Source organism: Xenopus tropicalis, chromosome 8, assembly GCF_000004195.4.
Source record: "Xenopus tropicalis strain Nigerian chromosome 8, UCB_Xtro_10.0, whole genome shotgun sequence".
Lineage (NCBI taxonomy): Eukaryota > Metazoa > Chordata > Amphibia > Anura > Pipidae > Xenopus > Xenopus tropicalis.
This window is the reverse complement of record NC_030684.2, coordinates 131,765,715-131,781,371: the sequence shown is the minus strand read 5'-3', so window position 1 is coordinate 131,781,371 and position 15,657 is coordinate 131,765,715. Positions and strand designations below refer to the sequence as shown.

Genomic DNA, 15,657 nt, shown 5'->3' with positions numbered 1-15,657 from the left:
AAAAGGAGTGACTGCCTGGGAACCCACACATAATGAGGTCCCACTTAGCAGCCACTGAAGGCAAAAGAAATTGGTACAGTGGGACAAGATGGCACCAGTAGGGCAAGTTGGCAACTGCACCACAAGACAATGGTATAACAAGGGGGCAGCAGTACTCAGTGCCCACCCTGCAGACCTTCAGCTACTGTTTAGGCACAATTCCCAGCTGAAGGTCTATAAGCTGGACGACGTACATATAAGTAATGGCACCCCACAAGGTTGGGTTTGACCCCATCCCTGCCACAAATAATGATGTCCATAGAATGTAAAGGGAAGCTGCAATAAATACAGGGATGAGTTATATACAGCAACCCCCTTCTGTGTATCTATGAGTTATCTACAGCCCTACAAATGTTGGTTAACATCGGCCGGCTTGTCAGGAGATGCTGGGAGTTATGGTAGAATAACATCTGGTTGGTTGTAAATTGCCATTCCCTGTTATATAAGTATTAGGGCAGTGGCACATGTGGAGATTAGTTGGCAACAATAAACCTTTGTTACCCAGGGCGACTAATCTCCCCACAATGCCATCCCACCGGCAAGAATGTAAATCACTGGTGGGATGGCATACGCGGCATACGAAATTACCTCTCAAGGAAACTTCAGGCGACTTCGAGAAACGAAAGTGACACGTATGCCATCCCACCGGCGATTTACATTCTTACCGGTGGGATGGCATTGCAGGGAGATTAGTCGCCCATGGTAACGAAGGTTTGCCGCGGGGCGACTAATCTCCCTGTGTGCCACTGCCCTTATAATTTTACATGTCAGTACGGCTCACCTTGACTTGCGCCGAGCATTTCAACAGGCACTACTAATGCCAGAGATGGCTAGTAGAGAGGTTATATATCTCCATCTATAATATATGGTTACAGTATGGGGCATATTTATTACAGTGTGTAAGCAAACTTCACTGGTCATGTTTCCCATAGCAACCGATCAGCAATTAGAATTTAACATTCACCTACAAGTTAGAAAACACAAGCAAAGATCTTATTGGTTGCTGTGGGCTACATCACTGGTTATGATGGCTTACACCAGGGGTGGCCAGACTTTTTCCATCCGCGCTCGACCGATGACTCCTCCCCCAAGACGCAGCGTATGTACGCATTCACGCCGCACTTCCGCGTCCCCCGGCTTGTCACGGTGCACCAGAAATCCATGGGGGATCGACTGGTGGACCGCGATCGACGTCTGGCTTACACACTATACTAAACATGCCCCTTCATGTCACAGGGTATGCCCAAACCGCTACACAAATGTCACACTCTATATGTCTGCAACAGAAACTATATGTCTGCAACAATTATCAGTGCCTGTGTTGCCTGCCCCGGGCCGATGGGAGTAATCTGACGTCCAATTAGAGAGCCGCCGTGCCACGAGACAGCCCGGGTTTCGCAAGATTGTCTTCAAACTTTAATTGGAACAAAAATAGAAGCAGACATGGAGATATCAATACGCTGATATAAACATGACCTCGGACAAGTACACAGCCGTTCTCAGCAGATTTGTATGTGGGGTTTCCAAGAATATCTGCTGGCAGCCTCCCTGCTTCTGGTATTCAGGCACCGCTGCACAAACCACAGGCACAAATGCAACTGAACGGGATTATGGGAGTTTCCCTGGCAGCCATTTTCTCTACAACATGAAGCAAACTATGTTGGGCCACTGTATTTGTTTTACTTGAAATGTAGGGTTCATTAACAGAGCCTGTGTTTGTAACCAGCTGGAAGGGCCCTACAGCATGTTAGTACAGGTATGGGACCTGTTATCCAGAATGCTTGGGACTTGGGGTATTCCGGATAAGGGACCTTTCTGTAATTTTGATCTCCATAACTTTAGTCTGCTAAAAATCATTTAAATATTGAATTAAACCAATAGGCTTGTTTTGCCTCCAATAAATTATTCTTAGTTGGGATCAAGTACAGGTACTGTTTTATTATTACAGAGAAAAGGGAATCATTTAACCATTAAATAAACCCAATAGGGCTGTTCTGCCCCCAATAAGGGGTAATTATATCTTAGTTGGGATCAAGTACAGGTACTGTTTTATTATTACAGAGAAAAGGGAATCATTTAACCATTAAATAAACCCAATAGGGCTGTTCTGCCCCAATAAGGGGTAATTATATCTTAGTTGGGATCAAGTACAGGTACTGTTTTATTATTACAGAGAAAAGGGAATCATTTAACCATGAAATAAACCCAATAGGGCTGTTCTGCCCCCAATAAGGGGTAATTATATCTTAGTTGGGATCAAGTACAGGTACTCTTTTATTATTACAGAGAAAAGGGAATCATTTAACCATTAAATAAACCCAATAGGGCTGTTCTGCCCCCAATAAGGGGTAATTATATCTTAGTTGGGATCAAGTACAGGTACTGCTTTATTATTACAGAGAAAATGTTCTGAATGAATTATTTGCTTATAATGGAGTCTATAGGAGATAGCCTTTCCGTAATTCTGGATAACTGGTTTCTGGATAAGGGATCCCATACCTGTATGAGGAAGTAAAATCCTCCCTACTCACTTCTTCCGGGATCTTTTCTTTACTCACCTTCTTTATGTCACCTATGTGGCCCCTGTGTTTTTTCTGTTTTTTATCAGAAAAGCATAAGGGAAAAGGCAAATAATTGACAAGTTACCATACAGAGAATAGCCCCACAGGAGTTATCTCAGTAGACAGCCATCTTGGAAAAATAATGCTCCCTCTGACCTGACCTATGTTAATTGACTGTGACCTCACTCTAATCGGTGTCATCTGCTCCCTGCTTTAACCAATCACAATCCCAGCTGGGACCAGTAGTTGGAGTCAGAGCTGCTTTAAGTGGTGCCAAAGACAACATGGATCAGTGCTCGTTATCAACATAAAATGGCTGCAATGTGGGCACCAGGCCCAGTTTGTGTCGGTACCTTGCCACCAAGGAATATGGAATAATAATCATTACACCTAGACAGCTGGCGAAAATACTATATTTTCAACACTGTGAAGCTAACATCTGATATCACTTCAGTGGTAGAATAATAAGTCCGCTCACACATGCACAGTTCCATCCCATGGAGACTCAGAGGTCTCATAAGCACCTTTAATTCATTTATAGTTTTAGTCCGGGCTGACTGTGGAGCAGCAAGGCCATTTGCTTCAGGCTCACTGGGAGGCCCATAGTCTTTGTTCAATATGAGAAAAGTCATATTATTAAAGGGCAAGGGTTTAGAATATAATAGATTATTTATTGCATCCAAGGATCAAGTATTTGATACTGCAGAACACATGGCAAGATAGATACAGTGCCAGTTCCATGTATAATAACCCAGAACCCACAGCAGGATAAATACAGTGCCAGTTCCATGTATAATACCCCAGAACCCACAGCAGGATAAATACAGTGCCAATTCCATGTATAATAACCCAGAACCCACAGCAGGATAAATACAGTGCCAATTCCATGTATAATACCCCAGAACACACAGCAGGATAAATACAGTGCCAATTCCATGTATAATACCCCAGAAGACACAGCAGGATAAATACAGTGCCAATTCCATGTATAATACCCCAGAACCCACAGCAGGATAAATACAGTGACAATTCCATGAATAATACCCCAGAACCCACAGCAGGATAAATACAGTGCCAATTCCATGTATAATACCCCAGAACACACAGCAGGATAAATACAGTGCCAATTCCATGTATAATACCCAGAACACACAGCAGGATAAATACAGTGCCAATTCCATGTATAATACCCAGAACCCACAGCAGGATAAATACAGTGCCAATTCCATGTATAATACCCCAGAACACACAGCAGGATAAATACAGTGCCAATTCCATGTATAATACCCCAGAACCCACAGCAGGATAAATACAGTGCCAATTCCATGTATAATACCCCAGAACCCACAGCAGGATAAATACAGTGCCAATACCATGTATAATACCCCAGAACACACAGCAGGATAAATACAGTGACAATTCCATGTATAATACCCCAGAACCCACAGCAGGATAAATACAGTGCCAATTCCATGTATAATACCCCAGAACCCACAGCAGGATAAATACAGTGCCAATTCCATGTATAATACCCCAGAACACACAGCAGGATAAATACAGCGCCAATTCCATGTATAATACCCCAGAACACACAGCAGGATAAATACAGCGCCAATTCCATGTATAATACCCCAGGACCTACAGCAGGATAAATACAGTGCCAATTCCATGTATAATACCCTAGAACACACAGCAAGATAAATACAGTGCCAATTCCATGTATAATACCCCAGAACACACAGCAGGATAAATACAGCGCCAATTCCATGTATAATACCCCAGAACCTACAGCAGGATAAATACAGTGCCAATTCCATGTATAATACCCCAGAACACATAGCAGGATAAATACAGTGCCAATTCCATATATAATACCCCAGAACCCACAGCAGGATAAATACAGTGCCAATTCCATGTATAATACCCCAGAACACACAGCAGGATAAATACAGTGCCAATTCCATGTATAATACCCCAGAACACACAGCAGGATAAATACAGTGCCAATTCCATGTATAATACCCAGAACACACAGCAGGATAAATACAGTGCCAATTCCATGTATAATACCCAGAACCCACAGCAGGATAAATACAGTGCCAATTCCATGTATAATACCCCAGAACACACAGCAGGATAAATACAGTGCCAATTCCATGTATAATACCCCAGAACACACAGCAGGATAAATACAGTGCCAATTCCATGTATAATACCCAGAACACACAGCAGGATAAATACAGTGCCAATTCCATGTATAATACCCAGAACCCACAGCAGGATAAATACAGTGCCAATTCCATGTATAATACCCCAGAACACACAGCAGGATAAATACAGTGCCAATTCCATGTATAATACCCCAGAACCCACAGCAGGATAAATACAGTGCCAATTCCATGTATAATACCCCAGAACCCACAGCAGGATAAATACAGTGCCAATACCATGTATAATACCCCAGAACACACAGCAGGATAAATACAGTGACAATTCCATGTATAATACCCCAGAACCCACAGCAGGATAAATACAGTGCCAATTCCATGTATAATACCCCAGAACCCACAGCAGGATAAATACAGTGCCAATTCCATGTATAATACCCCAGAACACACAGCAGGATAAATACAGCGCCAATTCCATGTATAATACCCCAGAACCTACAGCAGGATAAATACAGTGCCAATTCCATGTATAATACCCCAGAACACATAGCAGGATAAATACAGTGCCAATTCCATATATAATACCCCAGAACCCACAGCAGGATAAATACAGTGCCAATTCCATGTATAATACCCCAGAACACACAGCAGGATAAATACAGCGCCAATTCCATGTATAATACCCAGAACCTACAGCAGGATAATTACAGTGCCAATTCCATGTATAATACTCCAGAACCCACAGCAGGATAAATACAGTGCCAATTCCATGTATAATACCCCAGAACACACAGCAGGATAAATACAGCGCCAATTCCATGTATAATACCCCAGAACCCACAGCAGGATAAATACAGTGCCAATTCCATGTATAATACCCCAGAACCCACAGCAGGATAAATACAGTGCCAATTCCATGTATAATACCCCAGAACCCACAGCAGGATAAATACAGTGCCAATTCCATGTATAATAACCCAGAACCCACAGCAGGATAAATACAGTGCCAATTCCATGTATAATACCCCAGAACACACAGCAGGATAAATACAGTGCCAATTCCATGTATAATACCCCAGAACCCACAGCAGGATAAATACAGTGCCAATTCCATGTATAATACCCCAGAACACACAGCAGGATAAATACAGTGCCAATTCCATGTATAATACCCCAGAACACACAGCAGGATAAATACAGTGCCAATTCCATGTATAATACCCCAGAACACACAGCAGGATAAATACAGAGCTAATTCCATGTATAATACCCCAGAACCCACAGCGGGATAAATACAGTGCCAATTCCATGTATAATACCCCAGAACACACAGCAGGATAAATACAGTGCCAATTCCATGTATAATACCCCAGAACCCACAGCAGGATAAATACAGTGCCAATTCCATGTATAGTACCCCAGAACACACAGCAGGATAAATACAGTGCCAATTCCATGTATAATACCCCAGAACCCACAGCAGGATAAATACAGTGCCAATTCCATGTATAGTACCCCAGAACACACAGCAGGATAAATACAGTGCCAATTCCATGTATAATACCCCAGAACACAATCTTCTTGCCCAAACCTTTGTACACTTTTTCCCTCAGATTTGTGACTGTACATTATCCAGCCACTTTGATTGTAAGCTCTAAGGGGCAGGGATCTCTTTCCTACTGTGCCATTTACCACATAACTCAGAGAAAACACCATGCGGTTTTGTTCTCACATTTCTCAGTATAGGAAATGTATTTGTGTGTGTTACAAGAGAGCTTTAGTCACGGCTGTAAAAAGGCAAAGCACCACGTAATAGAACAGCAGAATGTAGCACGTGGGGCTGGGGTAATTAATCCCAGGCATGAGAATCGCTAAAGGGAAAGTCTGTATATCTGGCAGTGATGATTTTGAGTCATCTGTTCAATGGGAAACAGGCTCTGCACTGAGCTAAATCTGCCTGAGAAATAAGCTCTGAGTTGTCCTGCATATAAACCTGACACTAGTTTTATGGGGGAGAATAGCAGAATGGAGGAGAAGGGCTACAGCAGTGCGGCTACAGGGAAAGCCGTATGTGAGGGAAAATGACCCTTGTAACCAAAACCTGGTTCTACACTAACAGTACAATTCTGGATGAGTTTGTGAAACTACACAGTATGTGGCTTCATGGCCCTACAGGACAGAAGCCCTAAGCATTTCTTCATTACTTGCTACGTTGGTATGGGAAGAGAGGTGGCTCCTAGGAGTTGGGAGGAGATCAGAAGAAGTCCAGGAGGCACAGCTATAGGGGGGCCCAAGCAAGTCACTAGGGGCCCAATTAGTCATTACTGTACACCATGTCTCTGGTGGAGAAGCCACTAACCATGTCTGATGATGGCATGTTTAGTATTCCCACCATTAGGGGCCAATATACCTAGCTGTCTAGGAATGTACAGAAGCTTTGGCATTGTGCCTATTGTTTATTCACATATTCCTTTTTTGTTACTCTTAGCTAAATGGATGTAATTGCAGTCTGCAGAGTGGCCATTGCTGACCTTGCAGTGTCATTTCTTATTATATTCATTCAAGCTCATCTGTAGGGACCCATAGGGTTAAGCTCCCTATGGCATTACTTCCCTATCTTTTCTCATCTGTACTGTTATAGGGCAGAGCCCTCTACACTCCACACATTCCCTATAGGTTTAGCCCAGGTTGACCACTCCCCTTGAAGACTATATAGTGTCTTGCAAGGCGGAGTGTCTTCCTCTTTTGGCTGCATGCTGGTCCTGGGCAGAGCTCCAATTGAGCCTGGACCGGACATAGGCCCAGAAGCCATTTTGTACCCTAGGGGACCTCATACCCTAGTGATAAGTCGGGGACAGGGCCCCGTGAACGAGGAGAAGTCAGCACAGTCAGTCTTATTAATCGCACCCTCTAGGAGTGGTGAGCATAGTCAGCTTATTTAGCAAAGGGCAGTTATTAGCCCCATCAAGGAGTTTGTTAAAGGGTTTAGCCTACCCCGGCTCTGTTGTCTTTCTGAAGGGACCGGTTTAGACGCAGGATTCAGGTTAGGTGCTGTGCCCCTGGACCATAGTCGGCCGGAACACTCCCTACTGTAAAGGTCTTCATCTCAGGTATCCAGCTAATACTCTGTACATCCTCCAAGTGGGATATACTGTTCCTAAAGTGTCACATCTGCATTCTCCATTGTGACAAAATCCTATACTGCTGTGTCTGTGAGTATAATCCCTGCTGCACTATTAAGTTGTGCCTTGTCCAATAAACCTGTACTATAGTTCATCAGCAAGAACCTTTCTGGCATCCATTATTCTATCTGCACCACACAAGCTAGTTGTAGTTCAACTACACCCTCAGCTCCATTAATACCTCCCACTTAGCGGAGGCCCACTCCTGTGTATTAAGGTCGCATGTAACACATGCTCTATACCTATAACTAGCCTGGGTTTTGCCATATCCTAGCCAAACAAGTGTTACACATCATTCTTGTGTCACGTTAACATTATGGTTAAAGCATCGTCAACATTTTTTTTCTATTTAATAAAGGAATATCACCAATGTGGCCAACCCTTAAGACTGACATTCAGCTGATGTCTTGCTAGTGATGCTGGGAGTTGTAGATCACACTTTATATATAAAGCAGTTATGTCACCCTTCACCCTGGACCTCATTTTTTAAAGGAGAACTCCACCCAAAAACAACTTGAGATTTGTTACAATTTGTCTGCCTTCAGCCTGCATCCTCCCAATCCCACAATTCCCTGCACACGTGATGTCTATAAGGAAAGGTACATCCCAATGCAATGCATTGTGGGTTATGTAGTTCCTACATGCTGTCTGTAAGCTGTGGAGAAGTTGTTACAATTTGTAACATCAGTGTTTTAGTCCCTTCTCCCCAGCCAGGATTTCAAATGATGCAGAAAGAGAAGGACTGTTTTGCAGCTGGAATTCGGCATATAAAAATGATATGTATTTATACAGATTACAGTGATAGGTATATTAGGGGTTTCTGTGTTGTGTGGGGCTCTTTAACAAATTTTGGTTTGGAAGCCGTAATTCCCCTTTAAGGTTATTCTTATTTTTTCAAAGCATTTTCAATGGTACTGACTTACGTAGCTCACTGAGAGCCTGTTTTTTTGCCCACATTTCTACAAACGTGTAAGAAGACAAGTCCGCGGCCTGAAAGTCTGTATGGCTAAATCATATTTATTTTTTTGGAACACATAAAAAAAAAAGAATCCCCAAAAAACCTGGTAATGGGGATGATATAGGGTTGTGTTTGGATAAGGTATTAGTATCTCTTTAAATAGTATCTCGTTAAAAAGTACACAGCTGCTAAAATCCACTCATATAGAGGCTGGGTGTATGGTATATGCTCCGTAGCTAAGGCAGCGCCATTAGAGATGGGCTATAAACGTTCCCAATTATACACTGAGTAATGTAGATTTCACAAGCTGGCAGTTAGAGTAAATACACAGTAGAGCTCAGTGTGAAACTAGACAGGGCAGAAAATTGGATCTTGACGTGTATATGTTCCAATGGCCGGGGGTGGAAGCTTCCCGGCACGTCCCGTAGCTCAGAGGGGCTTAGAAAGCCAAGTAGCTGAGTTATAGGGCTGCGCTTCATTTCTATACTGTATATTTATAGTTTAATCACATCTCACGTGGTATTAATTTATAAAAAGACATGATCTAAAACAATAATGTAAGCACAGAGATTCTTCTGCAGTGATTGTATTATTACAGGCCAAGACCGGGGGGAACATTTACTAATTTCTCATTCTTTCTGCATAGGAAAACATAGCCCAAACTGTGACTTTTTCCAAATGGCACTCCAGAAACTCAAATTGTACAAATTGTCGCACAAATACCAGCGTCAAAGATCCGAAACGTCCAACGTTTTGAGACAAAAGAAGGATCTTTCCTGGCCATCCCTGGGCAGCATAGAACGAAAGGGTTAGTGCCCAAGCAATACAATTACTGAAGGGGGGGGAAACGAATAGCACAAGGCTGCTTCAAAAATTTATTAACACAGGGCTGCCTGAAGGACTTTCTGCCCAAAGGAAGCTGAGGCTCTAACATCTAGTTTATAGTGTTTGATCAACGTGGTGGGATTTGCCCAAGTTGCCGCCTTGCAAATGGTTTCTGAGGAGGCCCCTGCTTCTGCTGCCCAGGACGAAGCAACCCCTCTGGTCGAATGAGCCCGAGCTCCCTTTCGTTCTATGCTGCCCATAGGGATGGCCAGGAAAAGAAAATCACGGTAAGTATGATACAATTTTCTTCTTTCAAGGAGAGGGAAGGGACATCTGCCATGAAGTCATTGACTTCAACTTTTAGCTGGTGAATTGTCCCATTTGGATTTATAGCCATTTTGTTGCATAGTATATCTCAAAAAGGTTGCAACTTTTTTTTCCTTCAACTTCTGGTGCAAATAATCTGATGGTTAGTAAATGCCCCCTCCCCCCCCCCCCCAGGGTCATGTACCTCTCAAAATGACCTATAAAGTCACAAAACCACTGTTCTACATTATTTAAAAATGTTCAGTTTCATCCTTCCTAAAACACCAGGAGATTCAGAGGAAGGCCCCCCCCCCCCCCCCGCCCCTCTCAGGGGAAATATCTGACCCCACAATGTTAATTAGATTACTCCCTGAAACCAGAACTACTGATTGTTTAACACATCACAGTTATATACTTCCAATTTGCTGGAAATCCAACCCAATTTTGAACCCAACAGAGGAAGGAAATTGAACTGCGATCAACTAAATCAAAAAAGTCCTACTTGTCTGCACTCAGTATAGAGTTAATTAAATGCAATATACATGATGTCTCACAAAGCACCCTGTAATGGTAGAATCTGTATTATTTTCTGTATATGAGTCTTACACCATGATATCAGATGTCATCCCATCTGTGTATATTACACTTTCCCTGGTATAGGTACAAAGTAATAGCAAAAACGCTGCTTCACGTCTTTTGCATGGAATGTGCCCCACTAGGGAGAGCCCAGCAGGAACAACTGAATAATGTGGAATTGGCAGGATAATTCCAGAAGATAAATAGCCGGTGGCCTGTCCAGCTTCAAGAGATACAACATATGGGAATAACTATATGCACAATCATTTCGTGGGAGGAATAGACTTACGAACACAGATGTCGTTGCTCTCATAATATCCCTTGCAGCACCAGTATCTCCTTCTGTAGTCCAGTTTTACCCTGTGCCGGTACGCCGTCCGATACAAGATCCTAAACAAAGAAGGGATTTCAATTAAAGCAACCCAGAGTCACAGGTTACCATTGTAGGGAACACTACTAAATTGATTGTATTATTTTGGAACTTTAACTCCATCAATGGTCTCACTGGAGGCTTGGGAGTTTCTGCTTTTGTGCTGATATTGGCCAGCTGCTTAGGCCCTTGGGCAAGTTTATTAATAATATCTGTACATCTTAGATAAACTATCAAACTGTTGGGATGGAAGAGAGGAACCATGAGATTTTATTAAAGCTGATGGGAAAAGAAAAAGAAATTGCCATAATGTAACTAGGCTGATAGGAATGCACAAAGGGACTGTAAGGTTCTGGTTAGATCTATAGAAATGACGGATGAATGATGGGCCAACGATGGAAAGGCAAGAAGAAATGGTAAGCCTATAAGTAGGGGAGGGAAGGTATTGTACTGAGTAGGTAGATAGTAGTCCTTTCCTTACTTTTGAGGGGTGCAGGCCTTGAAGTAGTTCCATGAGCTGTCACAGGAATCAGGAGATAACTGGCTGTAGGGTTGGGTGTATGACTCCTTCACGGCCAATGTAAAACTGCACAGATTGGGATGTAAACGTAAGTGTTGGGCACAGACACCAAGACTCTATATACGTATATATGTAATATTCATGTCTGGTTAAAAAATGGAGAAAACAGGAAAAATCGCCAATTTTTCATTAAATTCTTCCGTTTTCAGCTTTCTCATCTGGGAATGATTAATTTTCAACTTGCTCCATACAGAGGAATTCTCTATACTTTACAGCCAACATTTTAAAGCAAATATTCCTCCAATTAAAGCCTGGAAAAATCAAGCATCAGTATTTTCCTACGAGTTGAAAATATTATCATTATAAGTCATTGCATGGCGCAACAGTAATAACAATTTCATTAGCCTATTTTAGCTAAATTTTCCTATTTGTGTTACAGTACCGACATTTATTTCAATTTCTATCAATTCTGCCAGATAACCTCCCTGTATGTTTTTGGAGTGATGAGTAGTGATGGGCAAAATGTTTCGCCAGGCATGGATTCACAGCGAATTTCCGTATTTCGCCATTGGCGGATTGTTTCGCTAAACGGATGAAAAAATTTGCTGTGGAAAAATTTGCCGCACGTCCAAAAATTGTTGCCGGCGTCAAAAAAGAATAGTCGCGGGCGTCAAAAGAATAGCCGTGCGACAAAATAATAGCCGCGGGCGACAAAATAATAGCCATGCATCAAAATAATAGCCGTGGACGACAAAATAATAGCCGTGCGACAAAATAATAGCTGTGCGACAAAATAATAGCCGTGTGACAAAATAATAGCCATTCGACAAAATAATAGCCATGCGACAAAATAATAGCCGCGGGCGACAAAATAATAGCTGTGCGACAAAATAATAGCCGTGTGACAAAATAATAGCCATTCGACAAAATAATAGCTATGCGACAAAATAATAGCCGCGGGCGACAAAATAATAGCTGTGCGACAAAATAATAGCCATGCGACAAAATAGCCATGGGAGACAATTTTTTTTGCCGCACAACATTTTCACCGTTTCGCGGATCCTTTGAAAGATTCGCAAATTTTTCAGCAAAGCGAAACGGAACAGATTCGCTCATCCCTAGTGAGGAGGAAACCCTTACAAACAGGGGAAGAACATACAGACCCCATGCACTGGCTGGAACAGAACCCGGGACCCCCCAGTGCTGAAAGAATTTTTAATTTTTAGTAACTCACTTAGATCCTGTCATTAAAAATATGTATATTCCAGCAAACTCGAGGTTAAACAGAGCTCCTAATGAGTATTATGTTGGAGGACAGATAACCAGGCTCTCGGGGCAGGAAGGCGTGTGTTTCCAGCTGTGTCCTGTATGTGATTGTAGCACTGAGTGTCCTCGAGCCCACCCAATGTACAGAATGATATGTAACAATATCAATTTATTACCTTTCCCAAAAACTGCACACATTGGGGTCATTGGGACTGAGAGATTTGCCAAACTGGATCTGCACCAACATCCATACGATCGGGATCATGAGATGTGAGTGGGACATCTTTATTCTGTAAAATAATAATGAGAAATATAGTTACTACTAGAATGCCAAGTTAAATTGGCACCACCATATCCATATCATCTTTCTCCTGTATAACATAAAGAGAGGGAGCCCTCCTGCTCTCTAGAAAGATCATCAATAGATCTTCATTAATCCTGGCCTGCAGATGTGTATTATACGCTAGAATTACCAATATCTCTGTATATTCCAGTTTTCAGACCCCAAACCCTCACCATTAATGCAGAAAACAAATTGCTTAAATGCTGATTAATGAATTGACTTGTGCATGCTCTGATGCCTTCTTTCCTTAGTAAAATACAAAGAAAGCCCTTCTTTATGTGCCAATGACTGACTTGTAAATTAAAAGTATAGCCAACTTCCCACCAATCAGCTCTCCTTACGAGCTCTAAAGACAGGAAGTTAGTGTGTGAAAAACAGGAAGCATCCCGAGCGGAGGATGTTATGTCTCTGTGCTGGAATTGTATGCAGACAGATGGGAAAATAGACTGGCGGCCATAAAAATCCTCCAGACAAACATGGTTTTTCCCTCTGTAAATTCTTACAGAATTGCTGAATAGGCACCCTATATTAAATGTCTTTTTTCAACAGTTATATTACATGGCTTTGCAACAGAATTAGTTTTATGTATAGTTGTGGAGTAAAATGGCATATCCATATAGTATCTCTGGTATTAACAAAATTACAGATCTATTGGAAGCAGAACAAAATGGAAGAGTCACTGGTAACAGAACAAAATGGCAGATCCTTCTAGTATCACTTGTAGCAAAATAAAATGGTAGATCCACCTTGCCTCACTGGTAACAGAACAAAATGGCAGATCCATCTTGTATCACTGGTGGCAGATAGATCTATCTTGTATTATTGGTAGCAGAACAAAATGGCAGATACATCCTGTATCACTGGTGGCAGATCTATCTTGTATTATTGGTAGCAGAACAAAATGGCAGATCCATCTTGTATCACTGGTGGCAGATAGATCTATCTTGTATTATTGGTAGCAGAACAAAATGGCAGATACATCCTGTATCACTGGTGGCAGATCTATCTTGTATTATTGGTAGCAGAACAAAATGGCAGATCCATCTGGTATCACTGGTAACATAACAAAATGGCAGATCTATCTTGTATCACTGGTGGCAGATCTATCTTGTATTATTGATAGCAGAACAAAATGGCAGATCCATCCTTTATCACTGGTAACATAACAAAATGGCAGATCCATCTGATATCACTGGTAACATAACAAAATGGCAGATCCATCTGGTATCACTGGTAACATAACAAAATGGCAGATCCATCTGGTATCACTGGTAACATAACAAAATGGCAGATCCATCTGATATCACTGGTAACATAACAAAATGGCAGATCCATCTGGTATCACTGGTAGCAAAATAAAATGGCAGATCTATCTGTTTAAGCCTTTAGTTTCAGAATGTCAAAATCTATGGATATCAGTACTTTGATTATCAACAGGCCTCTACAGTAAAAGTGATTGGCCCCTGAATAGTTACATTCAGTTGCCCGAAGCTCAAAGTCACATAATTCTGTTTAGTTTTGGCTTTGGTTTGGCTAAATGCTTAATGTTCGGGCAAATCCGAATCCTGCAAAAGGTTCTAAGACTTGACATAATCCCAAACTGAGTCCTGGACTTGGTACATCACCAGTGATCAGTTGAGCAAAATGTGTAGTTAATATTCTAGCAAAATCGAGACGTTAGAAATGTGCATTGGTTTTTGTTTTGATAAACAGAATCTTCCCCTAAACCCATGGGTGTAAGTTAGAATCTTCGTTCCCATGCTTACTTGTAAAGCATAAAACAAAGAAAATGTGAATGGAACCAATAAAATCCAACTGGGACAGCTTGATTCAGTTACTGAGTTTATGTAATTCCATTTCCAGGAGAAGTTGGCTGCCCATTCCACCTCTGACTTTAAGGCTGGAAATACCGATTTTTTTTGCAGTGTGATCTGAAGCAGAACTCGTCTATTGTGAGAGGAGACCACCCAGCGCATTAGAGGCAACGTAACCGGTCCGGATAGAGTTACCAGGTTGCATCCATGCTGCAGGCTACATTATATTCCCCAGATCCATTAAAAAGGTGGGAGGCAGTGATAGGGTGGAATAAAGGGCCCCCTGGTAGGGAAGGAATTCAGGGCTTGGTTTGATGGATCTGCTAAGTTCACATGTGTTGGATGAGCGCCCAAGGCTGTTAGAGGTACAGTAAGGAGTGTCAGACAGGACATGGTGCGGGGGAGAGTTCTGACCCTTCGCCAGTTTATCTTATTGACTCAGCAGTTTATTTTTTTTGTTATTGAAACCAGTGTAGATATCCTTACGAACACACAATATTGCCCCATATAGAGTTGCCACCTTTTCTGTAGACAAAATACCAGCCTTCGTATCTCTGTTATGTTACTTTTCTGCTAATAACATTACCAGGTGCCATTCCCCTGGCTGGTAAAGTGCCGACCAGGTGGCAATACCATACCCAAGCATTATATGAATAGCTTGTACTGATACTTGCTTGTTCCGATGAAGCCACTCAGATGAGTGGTGAAGTTTATTACATTTATCCTGCC

General features: G+C 42.0%; 1 protein-coding gene across 1 annotated transcript in view; it reads right to left on the bottom strand.

The window, feature by feature from the left end:
- Positions 1-13,056, bottom strand: part of pear1 (platelet endothelial aggregation receptor 1) — a 38,386-nt gene extending 25,330 nt beyond the window's left edge. Inside the window, exons 1-3 of the mRNA XM_018096957.2 lie at positions 12,948-13,056; positions 11,467-11,571; positions 10,905-11,005 (exon numbers count right to left, since the gene is read on the bottom strand). Coding sequence (XP_017952446.2) covers positions 10,905-11,005; positions 11,467-11,571; positions 12,948-13,054 — 313 coding nt within the window. The 5' untranslated portion in view covers positions 13,055-13,056. The remainder of the gene's footprint in view (positions 1-10,904; positions 11,006-11,466; positions 11,572-12,947) is intronic.
- Between the last annotated feature and the right edge of the window lie 2,601 nt (positions 13,057-15,657).